This window comes from Leopardus geoffroyi, chromosome C2, assembly GCF_018350155.1.
Source record: "Leopardus geoffroyi isolate Oge1 chromosome C2, O.geoffroyi_Oge1_pat1.0, whole genome shotgun sequence".
Taxonomy (NCBI): domain Eukaryota; kingdom Metazoa; phylum Chordata; class Mammalia; order Carnivora; family Felidae; genus Leopardus; species Leopardus geoffroyi.
The window spans coordinates 657,958-685,332 of record NC_059333.1 but is presented as its reverse complement, the minus strand read 5'-3'; the positions used below and the strand labels follow the sequence as shown (position 1 = coordinate 685,332).

Below are 27,375 nucleotides of genomic sequence, written 5' to 3'. Positions count from 1 at the left end.
AGCTATAAGATATATAGAAAACAAATAGCAAAAGGACGGAAGTGGGTCTCTCCTTATCAGTAGTTACATTAATTGTAAACAGATTACACTCTCCAATCAAAAGACAGAGACTGGCAGAATGGATTATAAACAAACACGATCCAACTGCAGCCGACCCTTGAACCTGAGTTTGAACTGTGCAGGCCTACTTACGTGCAGATTTTCTGCACTACGGTACTATAAATGTATTTTCTCTTCCATATGATTTTCTTAACATTTTTTTCTCTAGCTTACTGTAGCATTAGAATCTGTAATACGTATAACATACACGGTAAGTGTTAATCGACTCTCTATTATCAGTAAGGCTTCCAGCCAACAGTAGGCTATTAGCAGTTAAGTCTGGGGGGAGTCGAAAGTTTTACACAGTGTGGGGAGCGGGGGGTTGGCGTCCCTGACCCTCGCACTTTTCAAGGGTCAGCTGTGTAAAAGAGACTCACATTACATCCAGGGACACAAGTAGGTTAAAAGTCAAAGGATGGAGGAGGCTCCTGGGTGGCTCAGTTGGTTAAGCATCTGACTTTGGTTCAGGCCTTGATCTCATAGTTCGTGAGTTTGAGCCCCGCGTTGGGCTCTGTGCTGTCAGCGCAGACCCAGCTTCAGATCCTCTGTCTCCCTCTCTGTCTGCCCCTCCCCCTCTCACCCTCACTGTCTCAAAAATAAATAACCATTAAAAAAAAAAGTGAAAGGATGGAAAAGTTATTCCATGCAATTCGGAACCAAAAGAGAGCAGGGTGGCTGTACTAATGTCTGGTAAAATGGACTTTAAGTCAAAAACAGTTACAAGAGACAAAAGACGTTATATGTTCATAAAAATTTCAATAGAGCAAGAAACTGTAATAGTTATAAACATTGCACACCTAATAGCAGGCCACCAAAATTTTTAAACCTTAAAAATATGAAATCTTGGGGCACCTGGGTGACTCAGTCGGTTAAGCATCTGACTCTTGGTTTGGGCTCAGGTCATGATCTCATGATTTGCGAGATCGAGCCCCTCATTGGGCTCCATGCTGTCAGCATGGAGCCTGCTTGGGATTCTCTCTCTCTCTCTCTCTCTCTCTCTCTCTCTCTGCCCCTCCCCCACTGACATGTGTTCCCTCACTCTAAATAAATAAATACATACATAAGTAAGTAAACTTCAGAAAAATATGGAATCTTGGAAAGACTGTTGTCTGGCTCTTGGTCTGTCCCAGGGCTGCTCACATTTGTGCTGTGAGGAAGGTCCCCTGTGGGAGTCCAGTTATCAAGAGAGTGGACCCCGAGCCGTGCCACCGGGCTTTGGACCTCAGCTCTTGGCTGAGCATCCTGGACAAGTTGCCTCCACTTGGTCTCCGTTTCCTCACTGGGAGGCGGGGACCGTCAGGGTACCAGTGCCCGAGGGCGGTCGTGAGTGTTGCGTGAGGAGAGGTAGCGTGGTGTCTGGTGCACGGTGATCGTGGGAGATATTATTCCCTCGTCGTCTCATTCCTTCCATGTTTTCCCCAAAGACTTTTCTTAGTCTGTTTCACACTCACCTCTGGGATTTATCTGGGTCCAGGCCAGACTACGCCCGTTTCTCATCACGTCTGGGAGCCCTGGCCCAGGACCCCGTCGCTGTGCGGAAGGGCCAGTCTCAGCCCAGTTCCGTGCGGCATGGCCCGTTGCTTGCCGGGTGGCCTGTTGGCACAGTCCGCCACCAAACCGTAAGTGCTGGATCGCTGCTCGAGCCCTTGATAGCACAACTCTCCTCGTTACCCTGTGTCTTTTGTTGCTCTCAGCCACCCTTTATTCTTTCTGCCTCGGGTTCTTTTTGTCAACATGTCGGCAGGCACGAAGCAAAAATGTTTCCTGGAGCTTCTAGCCAAAATTACATTCAGGTGTAGATCCGGTTGGAAATAACTGATATTCTCAAACCATCAGAGACTCTTAAATACAGAGCACAAACTGAGGGTTGATGGGGGTGCGGGGGAGAGGGGAAAATGGGTGATGGGCACTGAGGAGGGTGCTGTTTGGGATGAGCGCCGGGTTGTATGTAAGTGATGAAGCACCGGGATCTACCCCCAAACCCAAGAGCGCACCGTGCACACTGTATGTTAGCCCACTTAACAATACATTATATTTAAAAAAGTAATTTAAAAAATAAAAAAAGAAAGAACTGGTATTCTTAAATACTGTGTTTCTCATCCAGAAACAAGGGTTGTCTCTCCTGTGTGTTCCTTAGAAATTTTTTTTGAGTCTGTTTAATGAGTCCTGCACATTCTTAGATTCTGAAGTTCACTCCTTAGATTTACATTGCTTTTCTTGCTAATGTAAATAGTGCTTTTTCCATTGGATTTCCTCATTAGTTGTTGCCGACAGAAGAAAATTGACAGCTTTTCGTATATATTTTTCTTATAACTGCCTCACTGAACCTCCCCTGCCTTCCCGTAAACTTTTTACAATTGATTTTATTGGGGTTTCTGGGTGGACGGTCCCGTCTTTAGTGAGGGCACTTTCCATCTCTTCCCTTTCCAAGATTTATACTTTATTTCTTCTTATGGTCCTATTGCATTGGCTTCCAACACAACACTGAAAACCAGAGAGGTTTTTGTCTTGTCTGTTTGTCTGCGGGCGTTGTTTGAGCGCAGGAGGTTTTTGTTGTGGTTTCTGTTGTTGTTTTAACGTTTATTTATTTTTGAGAGACAGAGAGAACTAGTGGGGGAGGGGCAGAGAGACAGGGAGACACAGAATCCGAAGCAGGCTCCAGGCTCCAAGCTGTCAGCACAGAGCCCAACGTGGGGCTCGAACTCACGAACCACGAGATCCTGACCTGAACTGAAGTTGGACACTCAACCGACTGAGCGCCCCAGGCACCCCTGAGTGCAGGAATTTTTAATCTGGGGTCAGGTCCATGGATGGACTCCCTGAGTTCATGAAAGGTGTGATTTCTGTACAGGGGCATCTGTGCGTTTGTGTCACATGGAATGGTCCAGATTCTTGAAGGAATCTGTGCCCTACAAAGATAAGGACGCCTATTTTAGTTTTTGTATAAAATACGATATTGTTTGTTGATTTTATTTTATTTTATTTTATTTTATTTTTTCAACGTTTATTTATTTTTGGGACAGAGAGAGACAGAGCATGAACGGGGGAGGGGCAGAGAGAGAGGGAGACACAGAATCGGAAACAGGCTCCAGGCTCTGAGCCATCAGCCCAGAGCCCGACGCGGGGCTCGAACTCACGGACCGCGAGATCGTGACCTGGCTGAAGTCGGACGCTTAACCGACTGCGCCACCCAGGCGCCCCTGTTTGTTGATTTTAGATTTATATGCTTTGTAATGTTAATTCAACTCCTAAATTTCTTACGAAGTTTGCCTTTTTTTTTTTTTTTTTTCAGTCAGAAATAGATGTTTCTGGGCTCCTTAAAGCAGTTACATGATTTTCTTTTTATATTAATGTGCTTCATGTTAATATGTTTTGTAGTGCCGCATCGTCGTATTTCTAAACTAACTTCGTCTAGCTTTGGTACAGTCGTCCTTAACATGCTGCTGGACTTTATTGTCTAGTCTCTGTTAGGATCTTTGCAACTGTGTTTAAAAGTGCGATTTGCCTGTAGAGTTCCTTTAGGGACTTCCTTGATCAATTTTTGGCCTCTGGCTTTTCCACGTTTAAAAATGAATTGAAAAGCTTATCTTTTTATGTTTTGGAACAGGCAGAGAAGCATTTGTCCTTGAAGACCCAAATCCATGTGGGCCAGAACCCTAGGGGCGTGTCCCCGTCTGGGGCGGAGTCGCATCAGTTCCGCACCTCGCCTCAGACTCTTCCAGAGCATGGTCTTTCATACTGTTAGCTTAGCGCTGCACGTGGTATGCTCCTTCAAAACCTTCTTCATCCATCACTACATTATTTTACTCATTCCTAAATTCTTGTATTACCATATTCGTGCCTCATCATTTTTATTTTTGATTAAATTTTTCTACTTTATTGGCTTTTCCAAAGAACCAGCTCTTAGGTGTGTTTATAGTTCTACTGTTGTTTTGTAATCAATTGGTTTATTTCTTATTATTTTCTTTCTCTTATTTTCTTGAGATTCATTTTGTTAATTTACTTTTGCCCTTAGCTTCTTTAACTAAGTGTCTAATTTGTTACACTAATTTTCCATCTTACAACATAAAGCATCTAAGGCTACATATTGTCCTGCAGTTACAGCTTTGACCTTCTAATATTTGTTTTGATACATAACACTGTTGTCACTAATTCCTATGTCGTTTTAGCAAGAGAGAATTTTTTAAATTTCCAGATGCTTTAATATTTGTGTGTGTGTGTCTTACTAGTGACTGGTTTTGCATTGTGGTTCAGAGAATTTGATCCTTACAATTTCTAATTGTTTTTTAAATTAATTAAAGCTGATTTGTGGTCGCTCTAGAAATGAATTTGCTAAAACTTTTAAAAGAACATACATTCCCTACTTGTAGGTTTCAAAGATAGATCTAGGTACGTGTGTGTCTGTTCTATGCACATTATCCAAATCCTAATGTTTAGAAAATACATATTCCATACTTGTTACTACCAGAGTTTTACAAAACATGACATTCAGATCCTCTTTTTTGTTATTGTGTATGTGATCTATCAAGAATTTTGAAAGCTGAGTTAAAGTCTTCTATTAATAATTGGCTTGTCAGCTTTTTCTTTGATTTTTCACCACTTTTGCTGTATATAATTTTGTGCTACGAAATCCGATAGACTCATTATCAGATAGCAGCCTTTATCTTTTTCTTGGCGCCATCCCTCACCCTTCTGTCTCAATTGAGACTGGCCCCACGATGTGGCCCCACCGTCTTCCTCTCTGTGCTCACCTGCCCTGAGTTTCTCTGCACCATCTGTGACAGTCTATCTAGTGTCACTCCCGTGTAAACCTCATCAGACAGGTTTCATTGTTTGATCCAATTTAGGAATATTTTTCTTTTCTTTCTCTCTTTTTTTATTGAAGTATAATTGACACGTAATACTAGATTACTTTCAGGTGTACGGCCTAGTGATTCGACAATTCTATACATTCAGCTGTATCCTCCCCCCGCCCCCCGTTAGTGTGGTCACCACCTGTCACCATGCGACGTTATCATGGAAGTGCATGCTGCACTGTCCATCCCCATGACTCATTTATTTTATAACTGGAAGTTTGTACCTCTTCATCCCCGTCACCTATTTCACCCATCCCCCATCCACCTGCCTTCTGGTACCCATCAGTTTGCTCTCTATATTAAGAGTCTGTTTTTAGGTTTATCTCTTTTTTACTCCCTTTGTTTGTTTTGTTTCTTAAATTCCACATATGAGTGAAGTCATATGATAGTTGTCTTTCTCTGCCTGACTTATTTCACTTAGTGTAACACTCTCTAGCTCCTTCCGTGTTGTTGCAAATAGCAAGATCTCATTCTTTTTGATGGCTCAGTAATATTCCATTGTGTACAGAAACCACATCTATTTTATCCACCCATCAGCCAGTGGGCATCTGTGCTCTTTCTATAGTTTGGTCGTTGTTGATCCTGCTCTTGTAAACATAGGATGTGTGAGAATATTTGTCTTTAATGGAAGAATTTAAAGCATCCACATATATTGTCCCAACTGGCCCAAGTGATGTTTCTGGCATTTAATTGTGCTTTCTGGCCCTTTTTTCCTTCATTTTTTATATTTTACTGTATTTCTCAGGTTTCTTTGCTCTCTCACTTAGTCTTACTCATTTCTCTGTTGTTTTTTTAGAAATGGTATGTAGGTGAGCCCCTGCACATCTGAAACTTTTATCTTTTACATAAAGCTAGGTTGACTAGACAGACATCTTTGGTTCCTTTTAGTTTCTTCACAAAATTCTGCAGTTACGGTCTCATTGTTTTTCTGTCTATAATATTGTGGAGGAAAAGTTTGATGCCTTAATTAGTTATCTATTGCTGTGTAATAAATTACCTCCAAACTCAGGGCTTTAAAACAGTGAGCGTTTGCTATGTCACAGTGTATTTGGGTCAGGAGTGCAGGAATGGCTTGGCCAGGTGATTCTAGCCCAGGGTCCCTGATGAGCTGCAGTCACTGTCAGGGAATTGGCCAGGGCTCCGCTCACATGAAGCCTTGACTGGGCTGAGGATGTGTTTCTGCAGTGGCTCGCTCACCTGGCTGTTGGCTGGAGGCCTCGGTTCTCCCTCGTGGGCTTCTGCAGAGGCCGCGTGAGCGTCTTCATGTTATGGCGGTTGGCGTCCTTCCAGTGGGTGACCCGGGAGAGGGCCAGGCACCAGCCGTGATGCCTTCTGTGAGTTCATCTTGGAAGTCACACACTGTCCACAGCTCACACAGGCCAGTGACAGCTGAGTGCGTGAAGATTTCAGAAGAGCGTGAGATCCAGGAGGCAGGAGTCGTCGGCCCCCCCTGGAGGCTGCCCACCACACACCGAAATAACCCTTCGCTTTAGGTCCTTTACGTATTTTGTTGCTGCTATTGTGTTTTCTCCTGTGTAGATGACTTTTTTAATCCTTCATTTCATTTGAGAGTAAGAGTTTTCACCAGAACACCTTATTATGGGCGCCTCTTTTAATTGATTGTGTGTGCAGTAGCACGTGTGTGGGTGTGTGTGATATGTGTGGTTTGTGCAGTGTGTGTGCACCCATGGAGAGCGGGGCCGAGCGGGGCACAGAACCCCCGGTCCTTCAGCAACCCCTCCCCTCCCATAGCACACAGGACAGGATGGGACTCAAGGCTCCCCGGCTGGGGGGCAGCAGGGCGAGGGCCGGAGAGGACAGAGCTGCACCCACATCCCAGTGTTCAGCCCTGCCCAGCCCCCACCCTGCCCTGCCAAGGTCCCACAGCGACCACAGCGGCCATCACCAGTGGTTGATGGCTCTGGACCTCTTTGCTCTGACTGATGCAGCCTGACTTCCTCCGGCTTCCAGGTTCTTCGGGAAGCCCCTCGCTTGCCCCTCACGCCCCCTTTCCGACCCGCGCCCCAGCCAAGGGCTGCCCCCAGCCCTCCCTGAATGAGCCTTCCCTCAGCCAGGAGCTCGCCTTCCTCCAGCCAGTCCCCTCCGTCTGGGCACATCCAGCACCCCATGCAGGAAGCGCCCCTGGATTCCCTGGCACACCCACTGCGCTTGCTTTAGTCTGGGCCATCGTCACCGCCTTGCTGGGTCACAGCCTCTGCCTGCAGGGTCATGGCCTCTTGACCTGACCGTGACCTTTGCGGGGGAGGCAGGGCCATGTCCTGTTCACCCCTAACTTTACCAGGACCAGCCCCTCTTACCGTCAACCCAAGCGACCTTGAACCTTAAACTTGCCCCCCGCCCAAATCCACCTCCTCTCAAAAGAGGTGATGCACTGAGGGGCATCACCAGGGAAACTACACCAACTGCCCCCAGGGCCCAGCCCACCAGTGCTCCCCACTGGCAGCCCAGGAGTCCCTGCTGGGGCAGCATTCTCTGCCGTGTCCACCCTCTGCTGTGGGGGCCCTGAAAGGCAGCGAGGCGTTTATGTGACCCAGGTGGGGCGAATCCCGCCAGAACCAGCCCCTTCCTCTCCCTCCTGGTCCCCAGAGGCCACCCAGCCACCCACCCGTGCCCTCGGCCCTCTCCCCATCTGTCTGGTTGCAAGGGGCAGCGAGCAGCAGGGAAGCCTCGGTCCCCACGAAGACATGACAGGACACGGTGAGCCGCACTGGGGAAGGACTCCCCGCCATCCAGCGCCGCTGTCCCCCCAACAGAGCAGGACCCTGGCACTCACCGCCTGCCAGCCCCCCGGGCCTGTCTGCCTCTCCTTCCCCCCACCCCATCCCAAGGCCACTCCCCCTGGTCTGTCAGCACGGGGTCAGCTGGATGGCTGGCATCGACTGCCAAGGCCACCCCGCCCCAGCCTGGGCCTCTCCTCCCCTCCCCTGCTACCCTTCCTCCCAGTCACCCCAACTGACCCCTCTGCCCTGCCCGCCCCCAGGGCCCCTGCACCGTGCTCGTTGTCACCAACGCCTGCCACTGGCACGTCAGTTTCCGAGAACGCACCATCTGCCTAGTGCACCCAGCCCCGCAGGGCAGAGACAGGAGCGTCTGAATCCACCCAGAATCAAGCCCAAAGCTCACAGTCTCTTAGCCCACTAAATGTGTGCGGCCTGCCCCCCCCCCCCAGGGCGAGGGAAGAGGGCGTCTCCCTGAGCCCTCGCACCGCCCGCTCCCACCGCCTGGGGAGGAGGGCCCCAGGGGCCCGCAGGGGTGCAGCGGCATGAGCCGTGAGCGCCGTCTGCAGTGGCCGCTCCTCCCTGTTGCAGGACACCAGAGTGATGGGTGCTACCAAGATGCTCCGGGGCGCCTGCTCCGCCCTCCTGTTCTGGGGGCTCCTGGGGACCCCCCGTGCCCAGCAGCAGGAGCTCATCAGCCCCAGCACCTCTGACAGAAACCACTGCCCAGGTACTGGCCGTGGGGGCCGGGGCCCGGGGTGGGCAGCAGGGGGGCCGCTGTGGGGGCAGAGCCCGGAACCCGCGGGCGCGGGGCCTCCCTCCACCGGGGCGGGCCGGTGACGCGTGCCCCGCCCCCCCCAGAGAAGGCCGACTGCCCCATCAACGTGTACTTCGTGCTGGACACGTCGGAGAGCATCACCATGCAGTCCCCCACCGACAGCCTGCTCGACCACATGCGGCAGTTCGTGAAGCAGTTCACCAGCCAGCTGCAGGACGAGGCCTACCTGGACCAAGTGGTCCTGAGCTGGCGCTACGGCGGCCTGCACTTCTCCGACCTGGTGGAGGTGTTCAGCCCGCCCGACAGCGACCGGGCCTCCTTCACCAGGAGCCTGCAGGGCATCCAGTCCTTCCGCAGGGGCACCTTCACCGACTGCGCGCTGGCCAACATGACCCAGGAGATCCGGCAGCACAAGAGCAAGGGCGCGGTCAACTTCGCGGTGGTCATCACCGACGGCCATGTCACCGGCAGCCCGTGCAGGGGCATCAAGCTGCAGGCCGAGAAGGCCCGCGAGGAGGGCATCCGGCTCTTCGCCGTGGCCCCCAGGCAGAACCTGCTGAACGAGCAGGGCCTTCGGGACATCGCCAGCATGCCCTTGGAGCTCTACCGCAACAACTACGCCACGATGCAGCCCGACTCGGAGATCGACCAGGACACCATCAACCGCATCATCAAGGTCATGGTGAGCTGCTCCCTGACCCTAACCCGCGGGACACCAGGAGGGGACGGTGGGGGCCAGAGCCCTGGGACCCACTTACCCGGGACGGCGGCGGGCCATACACTGCTCCGAGCCTCAGTTTACCCATCTGTGAGGGAGGCGTCCGGAGAGGGTAAGCCCCAGGCAGGGTCTCCCCCTGCCCCAGTGTGCTGTGTTCCCACCCAGATGCGATGCTGCCCCACCTGCAGCTTCAGCTAAGCAGGGTTTCTCTGTCTTTCCTGCAGAAACATGAAGCCTATGGAGAGGTGAGAGACGTTTACCGTTCCTGCCAGCCCTGGCCCGGTGCTGCTCGCTGGGCCTCTGAGGCGCTGACCCAGGAGGGACTACCCCCGTGCCAGCCCCCTGGTGCTCCCCAGCGTCTAGGACAGACAAGCGGAGGCCAGGCAGCAAGGCCCCTCTGCTCCACGTTTGGGCCTGAGACTCTTAAGTCTGCATGAAGGGCTCCTGTCCAAAACCAGGCTGTTTAAACCCGGGGGTGGGCATTAGGGTCACCACCAAGCACACACCACGAGGACCAAGGCTCAGGGTCGCCCTCCACGCTGGTGGGCTCTGTCCACCTGAGCCAGGCCAGCAGGACGGGCAGGGGGCTCGTGTGCCGCGTGGCTCAGGACCTTCAGCTCTGACACTCCCCTGTCCCTGTGCGTCCTCAGCGCCAGCTCACAGCCCGGAAAGGTCGCTTCCCACTCTGCGAGGTTCCCGCAAACACGCCCCTTCCTAGAACAGCTGCTCACAAACACGGTGGTTTGACACGCAGGCATAAGTGGCTACGATCAGACGTTGTTTAACCCAGCCTCGGTTTTCCCAAACGTGACTAGAGTGTGTGTGGGCTTGGGCTTCCCAGGCACCTCCCGAGTCCGCTCCTGCCTCCAGCCCGTGCTTGCCACGCCCCACCCCCCAGTGGGCCTCCCACCCGGGCCTTACTGGACGCCGCTTGCTTCTTGTTTCAGTGCTACAAGGTGAGCTGCCTGGAGATCCCCGGGCCTCCCGGCCCCAAGGGCTACCGCGGACAGAAGGTAAGACGCCTGCACGGCCCCCCGGGCCTGGCCTCTTCAGCTCCAAATTTAGGACCAACCACACCTCGAATGGCCTCAACGCTTCTGACCTTAGAAGTACCAAAATTCAGTTTTTATCTACGTCCTTTTAAATGGCGTTTTGAGAAAAGTAGGAACAGTTCTGTTAGTACTGAGGTTGGTAAAGCAGCCTGCTCGAGCACGGCAGCGAAACCGGAAGCAGGCTTCTGTAGTGACGCGGTTGCTGATTCGTGCAAAGCACCCACCTCTGCCGTCTGCCAAATAGGCAGGTTTCCATTTTTCTTACAACACTCACTACCAGGGTATCAGAAATACCACTAGTTCACGTCAAAGGTTATAGATGAAGGCCGAGGAGGGAGGGAGGCCTCGGGGGGCTGAGCGCCCCCCACCCAGAGACACAGTTATGGGGAAGTTGTTACCACGTAGCCTCGGGTTTTCGCCTCTTCTAAGGGAGCTGCTTAAACCAGTAGAGATGTAGACACACGTCCACCAGGCCTCCGGCTAAACACTCCCACTGCCCTCTCTCCTGGGTGGTGGTGCCCAGGCATGGATGTGGCCACAGCTCTGGCCGCCGTGGTCCTCCCGGGTGCGGGTCGCTGGAAGTTGCCTCAGGGACCACAGCTGGCCTCTGTGGGGCCACAGAGGAGCCCCAAAACAGGACACAGCAGTACAGAAGCCTCTGCCCTCTTGCTTCCTGCAGTCTCTTGTCCTCTTTCTGCCTTAGTTTACCCCTTTTTCCATCATCTGCTTTTAGGGTGCCAAGGGCAACATGGGTGAGCCAGGAGAGCCTGGGCAGAAAGGACGACAGGTGAGTGTCCTCCCCACCCCTGCCCTGTGGGCCGCGCTTCTCCAGGACTGGGGTTATAGCTGTGGCCTCTGTTCTTCCGCAGGGAGATCCAGGCATCGAAGGCCCCATTGGATTCCCGGGACCCAAGGCAAGTTGCTGCCCGCTCTGCCCCCATGGCCGGTGGGACGTGGGGGCAAGCCTGGGTCAGGTGGGGTTGGCCACCCTCTCCACCCCCAACGCAAGAAGTGAAGCATCTCGATATTTTGGAAGTCATCCCCGAATCGAGCACCCCGCCTGAGGCTGACACCCAGCCGCTGTTCCCCTGAGCCCGTGGGTGCAGCTCACACCCCACAGTAACGCTGCTCTTTTTTCCTTCCAACCTCAGGGTGTTCCTGGTTTCAAAGGAGAGAAGGTGAGACTCTGACACAGCCACGGCCCCAGCCCCCAGCAGCATCCGTCAGCGAGCCTGTGGCCCCCATCAGGGCACGGGACCTGTCGTCATGCCACGAGCGGCCCTCTCGGGGGCCCTTCTGGCCCCTTTGGTCCAAGGCAGACCTGGGCCCCTGAGGCAGCGGTGTCTGTGATGCCGAAGGCGCCTAACTGACCCACCTCACTTTCCTCCTGCACAGGGTGAATTTGGAGCTGACGGGCGGAAGGTAAGCTGGCTGTGCAGGCCGGGCGGGCCGGGTGCCCCACCCTCCTGCTGCTCCCGGGTTGACGATCACACCTCTCCCTCCAGGGGGCCCCTGGCCTGGCTGGCAAGAACGGGACGGATGGACAGAAGGTAGAGTGCGTCTTGGGCACCCTCCCTGGGCTGGGCAGGAGTGCAGGTGCATATCGGTGTTTCCGACGTATGGGGGTAAGCGAGCCTCCAGGAGACCCTCAGGTTCTTACCTAGGGCCAGGCTTCTGGGCCCCGCCGGCCACTGCCCACAGCCTGTAGCTTGATGGGTCCCAGTGGCACCTATCCAGTGGACACGGGACAAATAACACCGACAGAGCCAATGGACATTTGTTCCCGAGGACCCACCCTCTGCTCCAGATCTGGCCCACCCGGCAGGCTGCGCACATGCACACGTGTGGGCACGGGGAGAGGCACTCGGACCCTGTGTTCTGGCTACGACCCGGGGACTCACCATCACCCCACAGAAATGCCCCCGTGCAGTCGAGCCGCTGAAACACAGCTGTGTGCCCGTGGGTGTGGAAGCCGCACAGACCGCACCTGTGCATACACCCATGATTGGTACGCCTCCCTGACGAACCCTCCCCCTCCTCTCCCCTCCCCTCCTCTCCTCCAGGGCAAACTGGGGCGCATTGGGCCTCCTGGCTGCAAGGGAGACCCCGGGAGTCGGGTAAGCCCAGCTTGTGTTCCTCCTCGGGTTAAGCCCCTAGCTCTGGGTACCCGGCGGGGTGGGCAGGGTGGTGGCCAGCCCCTCGAGCTGCAGCAAGGAAGCTCGGACCCTTCCTTCAGCCCCTCTCCTGCCTGTACCTGACTCCCACCCAGGGTTCAGCTGGGGCCGTGGTCACACAGGAGGGAATAACCTCAGGGAATTCTGGGGGAGGTCAAGGGCGGCTACTTCTCAGAGTCCTGACGGAGGGTTCTGGCAGCGGAGACCCAGGCGGAGCACTCAATCCAGACAGTGGGGTGTTTGCCGCCCTCCCCCAGCCAGCCCCGAGCTGACCGGGAAACCCCGGCACCGCTCGGGGCAGGAGCCAGGACAGCCCTATCATCCTGTCTTGCAGGGCCCCGATGGATACGCAGGCGATGCCGGCAGCCCTGGGGAGCAAGGGGACCAGGGCACCAAGGTAGGCTGCCTGGCCAAGGTGGCGGGCCCTCCACGACAGACCCAGTGGCCCTCTCCCCACCTGCAGCACCAGGCCCCGGGGAGAGGCAGCCTGGCCGAGAGGGCCTGTCCCTGCAAACCGGCTGTCAGGCAGGAGGCCTGGGAGTACCCTGCCTGAGGGGTCACAGGGTGCCCATGTCCAGGGGGTGTGGGGCACTCACACTCAAGAGGGTCACGGGGTGCCCGCCTCCAGAGGGGCCAAGGGGTGCCCATGTCTATGGGGTGTATGGTGCTCACACTGGGAGTCAGAGGTACTTACACTCGGGAGGGGATCACGGGGTACCCACGCCCTGGGGCTGTGGGGTACTCACACTCAGGGGAGTTATGGGGTGCTCGCACTCAGGAGGGTTGCGGGTGCCCACGCCCAGGGGATCATGGGACACCGACACCCTGGCAGTGCTCTCACACGGGGGCCACGGAGTACCCTGCCCGAAACGGTAGCAGTCCATGGCCGGCTTAGGACCGTGTATCCTGGCTCAGCTCTGCGGTGCCCCGATGGCCACAGCAACAAGCCCAATCCCCTCCCAGACCTCTCCCGACCCCCTCTGGAAAGCTCTCAGCTCCCGCGGGTGTTCTGCGTCCACCCTCCTGGCTGCCCAGGCCACCGGAGGAACAGGAAGGACAGCCCTTCGCCGGGCCCGTGTCTAGCGAACTCGCCCGCGCGGCCGTGCGGGGCCCACCCCTCGAGAGCAGGGTCCTGCCCTGTTGCCAGCGTCCGAAGGATGGGAAACTGATCTCTCCAAACTTTGCCAGGGAGATGCTGGCCGCCCAGGACGCAGAGGACCCCCAGGAGACAACGGGGCCAAAGGCAGCAAGGCAAGTGCCCCTGGCGGGTCCCCGCTCTCCCGCTGCAGCCAGACAGCAGCCGCACCCGGCGGCACAGAGCAGGGAGCGCAGGAAGGCCCTGTGCTCTGCGCACGCTGCCGGGTGACCGGGGCCCCCCACACCCACCCGACGGCGGCCGGGCTGTGGAGTGAGGACGCTCAGCGGGGCCGTTCCCTGCCGTGGCTCACATGTCTTCTCTCCGCAGGGGTATCAAGGCAATAACGGGGCCCCCGGAAGTCCCGGTGTGAAAGGAGCCAAGGGCGGGCCTGGCCCCCGAGGACCCAAAGGCGAGCCTGTGAGTTCACGCTCCTCCCCCACCGACCCCTGGGGCCCAGAGGTCAGTGGCGGCCGGCCGGTGTGGGCTGTTCCCTCTGGGACACCTGCAGGGGCACCCCCCACACCCTGCTTGGGGCCTCTTTGCGCCCCGCATCCTCCAGCTGCTCCTCGTGTGCCCCTTGCCCCCCTGGCGCAACAGACCGCCTGCGGTAGCACTCAGGCAGGGCCAGACCCCTGCTGGCCAGGCTCCGCTGCCTGGGAACGGACCTGGTGTCCCCACGGCGCCCTCCCAGCGAGACACTCCGAGGGCTGAACCTACACGCAGGCGTGCACCCCGTGGGTCCCTCACGGTGACCCCGCCCAGCTGTCCCCTCATGTCTACTGCAGGTCGAATGGGACCTGGTCCCAGCCTGACCCTCAGAAGGGACACATCCCGAGGACTGGCCTCGCCCAGAAGTGAACAGAGTGACCGTGCTGATGGCTGGTCCAAGCTGGGCCCCAGTCACATCAACTAAAACTCCTAATTGACTAGGTCTTATGAGCTGATCAGGAGCTCCTCATTTCCTAAATCCTTGGGTACAACAAAACTTACCCAACAGATGACCAAGGCCCCTCCCCCAAAGTCCATGTCCAAGTGTGGAGAGCAGAGCGTGGAGGCCCCACATGGCCCTACCACCAAGGCCTCCCCTGTTCTCTGCAGGGGCGCAGAGGGGACCCAGGAGCCAAGGGCAGCCCGGGCGGTGACGGCCCCAAGGGTGAGAAGGTGAGTGTCTGAGAAGGGCAGCTGTTGGCTGAGTCTGCACCAGCGTCTCACCGTGGTGTCGACAGGGCCATGGGACAATGGACAACCAACATCCCCCCACCATGGTTCACCCAGGAAAACAAAAGTGACCCCTGGGTCCTGGCCATTGGTGGGGGCAGAGGCACCTCCTACAGGTTCTCAGAAAACAGGAGGCAGGTCATCCCCACCCACAAGCCCTGCCGAGGAGCGTGGGCAGGATAAAGCCAGTTTCATGAGTGACATGCACAGCTGTGCAGGCTTCGCACTGCTCCACCCCGCAGCTTTCGATTTCAGACACACACACTCCTGTAGCTAACTCAGGATGTCTTTGTCTTTGTGGCAAAATCCGAGGGCTGACCGTATCCCACAGGACCTGGGTCAAGGGCTTGAAGGAGGGGCTTCCTCCTCTGGGAAATGGGTGGTAGTCCCTGTCCTGGTGCATGAACCTGCATGAGCAGGGCTGCTGTTCCAGCGAAACCTGCCATAATCTGGCATCCTCCCCTCCAGGAAGTTAAATGATCCCCTCCCCTGCCCCTCCACATGCCCAGGCTAACTGGGCCTCTCTTCCAACAGGGAGACCCTGGCCCTGAGGGGCCCCGGGGTCTGGCTGGAGAGGTCGGCAACAAAGGAGCCAAGGTAAGTGAGGCCACGCATCCTACCAGGGCAGGCACCCAGCTCCCCGGCTGGAGGGGGGGAACTCGGACCCCCTGTCCTTCTTCTGCCCAGGGCCTCTTGGAGAGCAGCAGGAACCCCCCCCCCCCCCACCATCCCTGCCTAATCTGCAGTGATCAACAGCGGGGTCTCTGAGGTGCCCTCATCCGATTTCTTTTCAGGGAGACCGAGGCTTGCCTGGACCCAGAGGCCCTCAGGGGGCTCTCGGAGAGCCCGGGAAGAAGGTCAGCAGCAGGACACCTGGGAGGGCCCTGCGGTTCTGGGGCCCCCACCCCGTAATGCCGCTTGGGTCCTCCTGTCCTCAGGACACTGTTCCCAGGCAGGACACTGTCTCCATGACCCACTCGGACAGCAGCACAGTGGGGGGACGAGAGCCACTGTGCCCCTCACACGGACGCCCTGCCCTGAGGCGTCCAGCTTTATCATTTGGGAGGCAGCAAGGGGGAGGCAGGGTGTGGAATCTGGGGGCCAGGCTGTGGCACATGGAAGAAGAGGCGGGCCTTAAAGCTCAGGGCGCCCGGTCCCCCCAGGGCAGCAGGGGAGAAGGGCAGCGTTGCTGGAGCTAATCAGTCCCCATCTGTGCTCACTCCGCTTTCTCTCTGCCCTCAGGGATCTCGGGGAGACCCCGGTGACGCTGGTCCCCGTGGAGAGTCAGGACAGCCTGGTCCCAAGGTACCCCCCATACCCTGCTGGACAGGACCAGCCTCAGCTCTAGAGTGAGGCGGCCGGGAGCGTGCCAGTCCCGGCCCCCTTGGCGCGGGGGACATGAGGGGGCCGGGCAGCCCCCGCTGTTCTCACCCTGGGGGGTAGCACGTCCTTCCGCAGGCGGGGCCCTGCACGCGTGGCTGCCCCCCACCAGGCCAGCAGCCCAGCCCCCTCCGCCCTCGTCCTCGGTCCCTGCCAGCCCGGTCTCTTCCTTTCCCACTGGACCCTCCCTGACCGGCCTCCCCGTCCCGCAGGGAGACCCCGGCAGGCCTGGATTCAGCTACCCAGGACCCCGAGGAACGCCCGTAAGTCCTGGCATGGGTTTGGGGGCCCGCTAGTTCCTGCGAGGGCCTCCCTCCAGGGGATAAGGTGAGGGGAGTGGGCACAGGGTCACCTGGCAGGGGCAGGGCCCCCGGAATCGTCCCAGACCCGGTGCAGCTGCCGTGGCACTCACCTTCAGCCCCATGGCTTTATACAGGTTGTGACACCTGAGACCATAAGGCGTGGGGGGGGGGGGGCGGGCTTCCAAACATCTCTGGGTCCCCGGGAAAGCCAGCCGCCCGCCCGAGGGACAGCCCTTCAGGCTCCGTGACCATGACCTGTGCTTGCTTCCCAGGGAGACAAAGGCGAGCCTGGTCCTCGAGGCCCTGAGGTACGTACCGAGGCCCGCTCCGCACCCACCGTGGGGTGGCCTGCATGCCCCTCCCCTCCCACTCGGCCACCAACGAGCTTCCCGTGCTGAGCTCTGCATGGTGGTAACTGCCACATGCTAGTCTCCGTCAGACGGAAAACCGCATCTCTCCTGAGATGCCATGTGTGGTGGCCCAGCAGCAAACCCGACTGCCAGGCACAGGCTCCTCCTGACAAAAGCAGGCTGCACCCCCGCAGACGCCCTGGAGGTCTTGGTTGGGGGTGGAGGCAGTGCCCAGCTCCCCACCCCTGGCTGACCGGTGTCCCGTGTCTCAGGGGAGCAGAGGTGACTTTGGTGCCAAAGGAGAGCCTGGGAGGAAGGGCGAGAAGGGTGAGCCTGTAAGTACTCAGGGCCAGGGGTGCAGGGAGGTGCCGGGGGGTGCAGGGGGCTTCCGGGGCCTACAAGGGCCAGGAGTGCAGGAGGATTCAGGGGAGGTGCCGGGGGCTACGGGGGGGTGCTGGGGGTACAGAGGGGTAAAGGGGCTGAGAGTGCACGGGGGCTGCAGGGACAGGGGGTGCAGGGGGCTGTAGGCCTGCCAAGGTCAAGGCTGCCACCCACCTGCCCTTCTCCCTCCTCAGGCGGATCCCGGCCCCCCTGGTGAGCCCGGCCTGCGGGGGCCAAAAGGAGCCCCAGGACCCGAGGTAGGTCAGTGGCTGGTCCCTCCGGTGCTCAGGCCACAGCCCTGGGCCAGCCCAGCCAGCGTGCACCCCAGACCTCAGGGCTGTGCCGGTGGCAGACCCGTGCGGTGGGTGCACAGGGTGTGGGGGGCTGCCCAGCCTCGGCCCAGACAGGGACCACCCCTCACTGTCATCCTTCCTCCTCCAGGGAGAGCCCGGCCCCCCTGGAGATCCCGGCCTCACGGTAAGTGTCAGGTGGAGATGGAATGGTGTTCCCCTCTCTCCTGAAATGGGAAAGCAAGGGCGCGGGGATGAGGTCAGAGGCCGAGGTCAGCAAGCACTTGCTTTCTTGGGCCGGGGCTGACCCCCCTGTGTCGCAGGAGTGCGACGTCATGACCTACGTGAGGGAGACATGCGGGTGCTGCGGTGAGTCTTGGCCCCCACGCGGCGGAGGAGCTAGGCTACTCGTGTCCCTGGGGGGCCCTCGTCCAGGGGTCAGGGTCATCTGTCTGGGTCGCGCCCTCCCCCTCAGGGTCACTGTGTCCCCCTGTGCGCCTGGCCGTGCACCGTGGGCGTGTCTCCCAGGGCCTGGGGTCAGTGCACACAGCCACCTGCCTCTCCCACTGACCCTGCCCCCGACCCCCAGACTGCGAGAAGCGGTGTGGGGCCCTGGACGTGGTGTTCGTCATCGACAGCTCCGAGAGCATCGGCTACACCAACTTCACCCTGGAAAAGAACTTTGTCATCAACGTGGTCAACAGGCTGGGGGCCATTGCCAAGGACCCCAAGTCAGAGACCGGTCAGCTGCGCCCGCGGTTGGGGCGGGTGGGGAGTCAGGAGGTCCCACTCACGGGCAGGGAGGCCAGGCAGGCCGGAAGCCCTGAGGTCCCGTCACGAGAGTCGGTGGACAGACAGAAATTCAAGGGAGGGGGTCTCAGCTCTGCCCGGGGGCCCCAAGCTTCCGCTTGAGGGTGGCGACCCATGCAAGGCAGTGACACCTTCATGCCTGTGTCTGGCCGCCGCAGGAACCCGCGTGGGCGTGGTGCAGTACAGCCACGAGGGCACCTTCGAAGCCATCCAGCTGGATGACGAACGCATCGACTCCCTGTCCAGCTTCAAGGAGGCCGTCAAGAACCTGGAGTGGATCGCCGGGGGCACCTGGACGCCCTCGGCCCTCAAGTTCGCCTACAACAAGCTCATCAAGGAGAGCCGACGCCAGAAGACCCGCGTGTTCGCGGTGGTCATCACGGACGGCCGCCACGACCCCCGGGACGACGACCTCAACCTGCGGGCGCTGTGCAACCATGACGTCACGGTGACAGCCATCGGCATTGGTGACATGTTCCATGAGAGGCACGAGAGCGAGAACCTGTACTCCATCGCCTGCGACAAGCCGCAACAGGTGCGAAACATGACCCTCTTCTCTGACCTGGTGGCCGAGAAGTTCATCGATGACATGGAAGATGTCCTGTGCCCGGGTGAGCAGCGGCCAGACCACACGCTTCCCTGGGCCTGTCCGTCCGGTGGGGAGGGGGACCCGCGGCAGGGGGGAGGGGGCTGGGGCGTCCACGGGCAGTGGGGGAGCCCAGCCCCCGCCGGCCCCAGCAGAGACTGACCGGGACCCTCGGCCCCTTTCCTTGCTCCCAGACCCTCAGATCGTGTGCCCGGACCTTCCCTGCCAAACAGGTAACTCGGGGCGCTGCCAAGCCCCCTGCCCTAGACTAGCAAGCAACCGGGTGCTGGGCAGGAGGGGCCGCTGCGGGACCCCTCCCTGGCAAAACACCTGCAGGTTGGCGTCTCAGCCCACACCGGTGGTTTCGAGGCCCCAGGACCCCGGCACGTCCGAGGAGGGGCTGGGGTGGGGGTTGACATCTGGAGCCCTTCGGTCACCACCCCACCCCTCCCCACCCCCACTCAGCACATGTTAGGGAGGTGCTCTGTCCCGACCTGCGCTTGGCTGGCAGCCTACTAGTCTCCAGCGCAGACTCACAGCCTCGTCACCTTGTGGTCCCCACCCTCCGGGAGGAGCAGACACCCCAGGGCCATCTCGGCTCCCACAGGCGGAAGCCCTGGATCCGGTCCACAAAGTGGCTGATTCACCTCCGGGAGGTGAACGCACGAAGCGCCACACGGCGCCGGCCCGTCCGCTTGCCTCCGCCCCAACAGCCCTGAGCCACTGCCTCTGGAAGCAGGCGCCCGCTTGTGTTCGGGGCCTGTGCCCTCACCTGATACGGTCGCGCTGCATTTGAGGTTGAAGTGCTGGGTGCACAGAGAGGCTGTCCCTGGGGTCCCGTGGGGCCAGGGAAGGGGCAGGACGGCATCGTCCGCGCTCCCCTGGCATCTAGATGCTACCTCCGAGGCTCAGCTGTGCAGTGACTGAGGCCAGGGGGCCCACGGAGGCGCCCTGGGTGTGGTGGAGACCTCCCCACCAGCCTGGGTTCTGGAACCAGCCCCGTGCCTTCTGGCCGGGCCGCGGGCACCGGGCCCGTATCCTCCCATGACCCGGCCCGGGGAGGTGGGGGCCACCGTGGGGGCACGTGAGGCCGTGCTGCCGGGTCCAGCAGAGGACACAGCTAGGAAACGCGTGGCCTGCACCCACGTCCACGTCTGCCGTGCAAAGTCAGCATTTCTGGGCTTGCGTGTATACCCCTCAGGGGGCAGGACTGAAGGCGCAAAGGCAACCCGAGGGAAGGAACCGTCTTGGGTTGGGGGCAGGAGTCCCCACACTTCCCCTCACAGAGAACATCCCAGAAAGTGGCCATCACGGTTGTACCTCTGGCCACACCACGGCTATGTGAGTTCTGGGATCACTCTGGACGCCGCCTGGGCCTGGGGTCCCCAGAGTCAGCTGGCGATGGCTGGAGGCAGTACCCACAGCTGTCTGAGACCTGAGGCCACACGGAGCTGCCGACCGTCCCCCCCCCCCCCCGCTGTGTCCCTGCCCTGCCCGTCCTGGGGTGGGGCCCCCCATCAGGCTGGCCCCTTGAAGGCCAGAACCCAGAGCCTCACCCCTGGTGCCAGGGCCCAACACTCTCGCCGTGCCCCAGCCGTGGCAGGGAAGCTTCGAGTTTTTCAGCACTGAGTACGAAGTTAGCTGAGGTTCTTTGTAGAGGTTCTCTGTCAAGCTGAGAAGGTCCCTCTGTTCCTTGTCACCGAGGATTCCATCATGAACCAGTACGAAGGCTTTGTCATGTGCTTTTTCTTTATGTTTGGATGGGATCGTGTGACTTACCTTCTTTAGCATGTTAATGTGATGGAGGGCATGGATTTTCAGATGGTGAGCCAAACTTGCAGACCTGGGATAAATCCCATCTGGTTGTGGTGTACAAATTGTTTTATGTATTGTGGCATTTGGTTTGCTAACAATTTGTTGGGGACTTTTGCATCTGTGTTCATGAGCAGTATCAGGCTGCGGTTTCCTTTCTTGTGAGGTCTCTGGTTTTGCTGTTAGAGTAACACTGGCCACTGGGATGCTGACCTTGCTTCCCCTGAGCCTCCAAGACCCTGCAGTAAAAGGGGGTGGTCCCCCTGGGAGACCCTTTTCCATCTTCTCCTACCTTTTCTGCTAAAGTCATAAGCTCATCTTTTAAAGTGACCAAAATTTCCAAGCATACTAGACACGGTGACCAGAGAGGAAGAAAGCAGATGTAACTATAGGATAAGATCTCGCGAACCATCCCCTGGCACCCTGAGGGCTGGGTGTGCCTCTGGGCATTTCCAGGCCGAAAACAGGATGTTAGGTGGATGCTGTTGGCTGTGGCTTGACCCTGACCTTCTGGGCCAAATGGCTCCATCCACCCAGAGGCCTAGCCACCCCTAGGCCAGGGAGCAGCTTGCTTGGTTGGGTCGGAACCACGAGAGCTTCAAAGAGAAACAGAGCTGGACACCAGCCGAGGTGCAGACTGAGCTTGGTCTGGGTGGCTGCTGCAGGGGCGGGAGCCCCAGGGCGACCTGAGCCCAACTCGCCTGGGACAGAGGCGGGAGACTCTCTAGGGCTGGGCGTGCAGGGGTTCAGGCACGGGGGGCAGTGTGTGTGTCGGGGGTGTGGGCTCCACGGGACCAGGCCGCCTGGGTTTGCTACCTGGCACCTACCCAGAGGACACAGAAACTCCTGGAACATTAGGACAGGAGGCCGTGGTGCATGCACCTGGAGAAGGGCGTCCACAAGATTAGGCCCTGACGCCGCGAGTGTCCGTGTTGGAGCCCCGGGTCCGTGAGGGGACAGTTCTGGGCAGTGGAAGATGGGCGCCTCAACACAGGAAGGAGGATTTATCCCAGCGAGGTTTCTGGCAGCTCTTCTGAGAGGGGGTCCGGGGCCCCCCTGCCGATCGCCAGGTGGGGGCTGGAACCAACTAAACTCTCCTGGCCGCACTGGCTTTTCTCAGTCAGGTGTTGTAAGTGGGGCTGGGGTCCTCCGGGGGCACAGCCTCAAGCCGCTAGAAGCCAACCCGAGACTGGTCAAGCCTCAGTGCCACCTTGTGTACAAGAGCCTTGCAGGTCTCCAGGTCTGTAGCGACCCCGAAGGTGCTTCTGCTCCCCGTCTCCCCGGCAATGCGCTTTGCTGCTGGCCCCCAAGTCCCCTGTGAGCTCTGGCACCCGTGCTGACAGTGGGGGAGCTGCAGCCTCCCGCCCCCTCATCCCACCCCCTTGCCTTCTCTGGATGCCCCTGCAGATGGACCGCGGCCTGGCGGCGAGCCCCCGGTCACCTTCCTCCGCACGGAAGAGGGCCCGGATGCCTCCTTCCCCAGGACCATCCCCCTGATCCAACAGTTGCTAAACGCCACGGAGTTCACGCAGGACCCGGCCGCCTACTCCAGGCTGGTGGCCGTGCTGGTCTACACCGCAGAGCGAGCCAAGTTCGCCACAGGCAACGAGCGGCAGGACTGGATGGAACTGTTCATTGACACGTTTAAGCTGGTGCACAGGGACATTGTGGGGGACCCTGAGACCGCACTGGCCCTCTGCTGAAGCTGCAGGGGCTGCCCACATGCAGGGCTGGCCAGAGCTGCCCGGCCCAGCTGCGTTAGCCCCCGGTGGCTGCCACCACATGCTAAGGGGCTTAAAACAACAGGAATCTATTCTCGCTCAGCCTGGAGGCCAAAAATCCAAGACCCTGCTGCGGCAGAGCCACGCTCCCTCCGGGGGCCCCAGGGAAGATCCTTCCTGCCTCCTCCAGTTCCTGTCTGCCTCCATTGTCACAGAGCCTGTCCCTTTTGTAGCCTGACTGCCCTGCCTCCCTCTTATAAGGAGCTTGTGGTGGCGCTTAGGGCCCACTGGAGAATCCAGAATAGTTTCAAGGTCATAATTTAATTCCATCTGCGGTGGTTTTTTGGTTTTGTTTTTTGTTTTTTGTTTTTGTTTGGGGCCATATAAGGTCATGTTCACAGGCTCCAGGATTAGGATGTGGACATCTTTGGGGGAGCCATTATTTAGCCAAAAATTGAGAGAAAGGAGCAGAGCCTCGTAAATAAGCCCAGAACTCCTAGCTTCCCCTCCAGCTTCTGCTGTGGTCACCCCTTGTGCATTTTTGTCAACCTCCCTGGTTGATGCTTTGGGGAAAACTCCCCTCCTCCCACGTGTGTCTCTGCTGGGAGTGACTTGGGAGCGCGGGGGACCTAGACCACTTGCTAGACGTTTTCAGCAAGTCCTGGCTGTGTGGATTTAAAGCAGAAGCTGCTTTTCATCCGCACTGCCCTCAAAATAAGCTAGGTCATTAATAGAAGCTCCTTTAAAAAGAATCCTGCGATCGTTGCTCCATCTGCTGGTGGCCTGGCATCCACACTGCGTGGTGACGCGCCCAGGGGAGCATCCTTCAGATGTTGTGATCACATCTTAAACATTCTATAAAAGCTGAAAAAGAATGTGAACACGTTGCTGTGCAAGTGATGTGCTGGGGCGACATGCCGCTCGCTGGCTGGGGGCTGGACTGAAGCAGCCCCCTGTGCAGGCGGGTGCCCGGTGCCCACAGAGCCGCCCCAAACCTGGGTCCTGGGCTGAGGCCCTGGTCGTTGGTGCCAGGAGTTAGAACCTCCTTGATGGGATCCCCACGCTCCTGGCCCCAAGGGTCAGCACACCTGGACCCACGTCCCAGAGGGGGGCCCGTAGGGCTCAGGAGCTGAATGCAAGCCGGACCGGCCACCCAGCCCCGACCGTGGCTCTGGTTGAAGTCTCCAGCAAGGCCGCAGCAGGGGGGCCTGGCCGCATGTCTGTGGAGGGAGGGCCACGTGTATGTGAGGAGTGGGTTTTCAGGCTGTGCTGTGGTGTCTGCATCCCGTAGAGGCGTGGCCTCGCCCCCACACTGTCTGGCGTGTCCAGGGCTGGTGACCACCCAGACACCAGCAGGGCCCTCCTCAGGTAACAGAGTCACCCAGGCTGCTGCAGGGGTCTGGGTGCACCTGTGCCTACTGCCTACCAGACAGGTGTCCAGTCAGAGAGGACACCGGCTCCCCTTGCCTGTGCCCCCAAAACTGGGAGAGGTGTGGCCCAGCCAGCACTGGCAGCTTTGGGGCAACAGGGACTGGGGGTTACGGCCAGAGATGCATCCCTGCAACCTGGAGGTCTTCAGGGCTGGAAGTCTTTATGAGATCTTTTTACATGATTACAAATTCGAAAACAGCCTCCCTGACCCTCTCTCCCACCCGTACTGTGGGCTGTGGCCATTTCAGGGGTCCCCTTCCTGCCCAGGAAGGCCTGGAGAGGCGGTGCTTGGAGGGTAGAAATAAGCCTCTCGGCCCTCACATTGGGGGACATTTCCTGGTGAGAGCAAAACCAGCAAAGATGGTGACAGGTTCCGAGGACATGGGGCAGGAGCCCCCATCCTCGCCTGGGGCCACTATGGTAGGGGTTCCCGATGATGGGTGACTTTGGACGCCACCCCACAACCCTGGTGGCTCTTAGGGCTCCAGTGGGGGGCGGTGTACATAGATGGGCACAGGGCACGGCCACGCGGGGCGCCAGGCTGCGCCAGGGCCTGCGGCGGCCGGGACAGGTAGCCGGGTCGCCCGCCCACCACCCCGTTTTGCCCCCAGAGCTGTACGTGGCCCAGTGCACGCAGCGGCCTGTGGACATCGTCTTCCTGCTGGACGGCTCCGAGCGTCTGGGCGAGCAGAACTTCCACAAGGCGCGGCGCTTCGTGGAGGAGGTGTCCCGGCGGCTGACGCTGGCGCGCAGGGACGACGACCCGCTCAACGCGCGCGTGGCCCTGCTGCAATTCGGGGGCCCGGGCGAGCAGCAGGTGGCCTTCCCGCTCACGTCCAACCTGACGGTCATCCACGAGGCGCTGGAGGGCGCGCGCTACCTCAACTCCTTCTCGCACGTGGGCGCGGGCATAGTGCACGCCATCAACCACGTGGTGCGCGGTGCGCGCCCGGGCGCGCGCCGCCACGCCGAGCTGGCCTTCGTGTTCCTCACCGACGGCGTCACGGGCAACGACAGCCTGGAGGAGGCGGTGCACTCCATGCGCAAGCAGAACGTGGTGCCCACCGTGGTGGCCGTGGGCGGCGACGTGGACGCGGACGTGCTGTCCAAGATCAGCCTGGGCGACGCGGCCGCCGTCTTCCGCGAGAAGGACTACGACAGCCTGGCACAGCCCGGCTTCTTCGACAGGTTCATCCGCTGGATCTGCTAGCGGCCCCCAGCCCCCGCCCCTATGTCCCCTGCCCTGCGCCCCCCGGCCCCGGCTTCCAGCCAGCATCTCGAACTCCCAGCCCCCAAGGCCACACCCGCCTCTGCCCCGGCCCCAGCCCCGCCCTGCCCCGCCCTGCCCTGCCCCGCCCTGCCCTGCGCCCTCAGCCTGGCACCCCCAGCCCCCCCCCCCCCCCCCCCGCCCCGGTCCCGCAGGCGCCGTCCTCCCATCCTTGGTGCTACTCAGACCCCACCCAGAGGCCCCGCATGCTGGGGACTCGATCTCTCCAGGTATGGGTGTGAGGTCAGGAAAGGAGGACCCCCACCCACGCCCAGCTCCTCCAGAGGGTCCCACAGCCCTACACCCCTCCTGCCCACGCCCCGCTCTCCATGCTCTCTCTGGACCCTAGAGGCTTCCCGGGGGCACCCTGGTGGCCAGTGCTCCAGATCCTGCTCGGACAGGCCCCTCGCTGCCCACCCCCCACCCAGCCTCAGCCCTGGGCTCCTCAGCCCCTCCGGTATGCTCCAGAGGATCTCTGTGGGCCCCACCAACTCCACTGGGCTTGCTCCAAAGTGTCCGCCTGGCCTCTGGAGGTCACCTGTCCCAGACTGAGCTGTGACAGCATCCCTGCACATTCCTGTATGCACTCACCCCCATACAATAAAGGCTTTGAACTGCCTCCTGCTCTCCGCCTCCTTATGTGCACGCCCACCGAGGACCCTAGCAGTGGCCATGGAGACATTCAGACCGTTCACATGCCACCAGGACTGATCGTGGTGCCCCGGCTGGCCTCCTCTCCTGGGGGCAGGTGCTGTCTCCGGGCACTGACTGTCCACACCACCCCAATGTATAGACCGGACAGCTTCAACCATGGATTCCGTGGAATCCACACCTGTCTTGCCGGCGTTGAGCTGAAAAGAATGCTACTTGCTCAGGGAAGTCCCTCTCTGTCCCCAAACCAAGCCAAAGTGCTTTAAAAATGTTTGTTGTGGGGCATCTGGGTGGCTCAGTCAGTTAAGCGTCTGACTCTTGATCTCACTGTTTGAGTTCAAGCCCCAAGTCATGAGCACAGGGCTGTGGGCACGGGGCCTGCTTGAGGTTCTCTCTCCCTCTCTCTCTGCCCCTCCCCTGTTCCCGCTCTCTGTCTCTGTCTCTCAAAAAAAAAAAAAAAAAAAAAGTTTGTCGGTTTGCATGAGGCCATTTGGGTAGATAGATTCTAAGTGACTTTTTGTTCAGACTCCCTGGTCTTTTAAACTCACCATCCGGGAAGTGCTGCCTGGAGGACCCCACCAAGCCACCGGCTCCCGCAGGTACACCCTCTAACCTTCCTGTTTGTTGCTTGCTCGGGCTGCCTCAACAAGACACCACTAACTGGGTGGCTTAAACAACAGAAATTGATTGTCCCCCAACCTGGAGGCCAGAAGTCTGAAACCAAAGCACACGGCACAGTGGTTACAGAACCCACCCAGGACGGTGAGAGGTGCCAGCCACGAGGCATCACCAGCATGCAACGCCCAAAAGCGGGGGTCCTAGCTCCCTGTGGTTGCTCAGTGGACTCCCCAGGCCTCAAAAATGTGCATAAGTTGGGGCGCCTGGGTGGCTCAGTCAGTTAAGCATCCGACTTCGGCTCAGGTCATGATCTCACCATTTGTGGGTTTGAGCCCTGTATTGGGCTCTGTGCTGACAGCTCAGAGCCTGGAGCCTGCTTTGGATTCTGGGTCTTTCTCTCTGCCCTTCCCTGCTCACACTCTGTTTTCTCTCTCTCAAAAATAAATAAACATTTAAAAAAAAATTTTTATGTGCCCAAGGCCATGAGTCCCCTTACCCAGAAACAGCACGTGTACTCTGTGACCTCTGCAACAATGTGTTTGAAGGGGTCTCTCATCCTGAGTGAATGTCCTCTGAATTCTGCTCTGGAGGAAGGACAGACCTGGACTAGAATGATCTAGACCCTCACAATCTCGATGAGGGGCCCACACCAGCAACACTCCTCCTGACTCTCAGAGCAACACATGCCCTCTAATATCCCCACATTAACGTCTCCTCGCCAAGGTTCCCTCAGCAGCATGCCCTCACAAACATCCCTAACATCCCAAACATATACTAACCATATGCTAACCCATCTCCTTACCAGTGTCCGCACACCAGCATCCCTCATGAATGACGTCCCCACAGTAAGGCCCACATCAATGTGCCCTTAACAACGTCCCCTCGTTAACGTCTCTTCAATAACATCCTCCCATTTATGTCCCTCCCCAACGTCCCCTCGCTGAGATCTCCTCACCAGCGACCTGTCACTGACATCCCCTCTCAAATGTTCAAACAGGGACATCC

General features: G+C 58.6%; 1 protein-coding gene across 2 annotated transcripts in view; it reads left to right on the top strand.

Annotated features, from left to right (window-relative positions):
• The window catches only part of COL6A2 (collagen type VI alpha 2 chain), a 32,839-nt gene extending 7,119 nt beyond the window's left edge, over positions 1-25,720 (top strand). Inside the window, exons 2-28 of one of the 2 annotated variants that reach the window (XM_045501086.1) lie at positions 8,285-8,423; positions 8,555-9,153; positions 9,414-9,434; positions 10,137-10,202; positions 10,975-11,028; positions 11,111-11,155; positions 11,393-11,419; positions 11,637-11,663; positions 11,747-11,791; positions 12,305-12,358; positions 12,750-12,812; positions 13,604-13,666; positions 13,881-13,970; positions 14,652-14,714; positions 15,306-15,368; positions 15,566-15,628; positions 16,014-16,076; positions 16,364-16,414; positions 16,726-16,761; positions 17,076-17,138; positions 17,379-17,441; positions 17,626-17,661; positions 17,798-17,843; positions 18,064-18,216; positions 18,443-18,895; positions 19,065-19,103; positions 24,446-25,720. In XM_045501086.1, coding sequence (XP_045357042.1) covers positions 8,297-8,423; positions 8,555-9,153; positions 9,414-9,434; positions 10,137-10,202; positions 10,975-11,028; positions 11,111-11,155; positions 11,393-11,419; positions 11,637-11,663; positions 11,747-11,791; positions 12,305-12,358; positions 12,750-12,812; positions 13,604-13,666; positions 13,881-13,970; positions 14,652-14,714; positions 15,306-15,368; positions 15,566-15,628; positions 16,014-16,076; positions 16,364-16,414; positions 16,726-16,761; positions 17,076-17,138; positions 17,379-17,441; positions 17,626-17,661; positions 17,798-17,843; positions 18,064-18,216; positions 18,443-18,895; positions 19,065-19,103; positions 24,446-25,044 — 3,072 coding nt within the window. In that variant the 5' untranslated portion in view covers positions 8,285-8,296 and the 3' untranslated portion in view covers positions 25,045-25,720. Of the gene's footprint in view, positions 1-8,284; positions 8,424-8,554; positions 9,154-9,413; positions 9,435-10,136; positions 10,203-10,974; positions 11,029-11,110; positions 11,156-11,392; positions 11,420-11,636; positions 11,664-11,746; positions 11,792-12,304; positions 12,359-12,749; positions 12,813-13,603; positions 13,667-13,880; positions 13,971-14,651; positions 14,715-15,305; positions 15,369-15,565; positions 15,629-16,013; positions 16,077-16,363; positions 16,415-16,725; positions 16,762-17,075; positions 17,139-17,378; positions 17,442-17,625; positions 17,662-17,797; positions 17,844-18,063; positions 18,217-18,442; positions 18,896-19,064; positions 19,104-22,089 lie in introns of both variants that reach the window. The other variant, XM_045501087.1, reaches the window with a different exon arrangement.
• Positions 25,721-27,375: the final 1,655 nt, after the last annotated feature.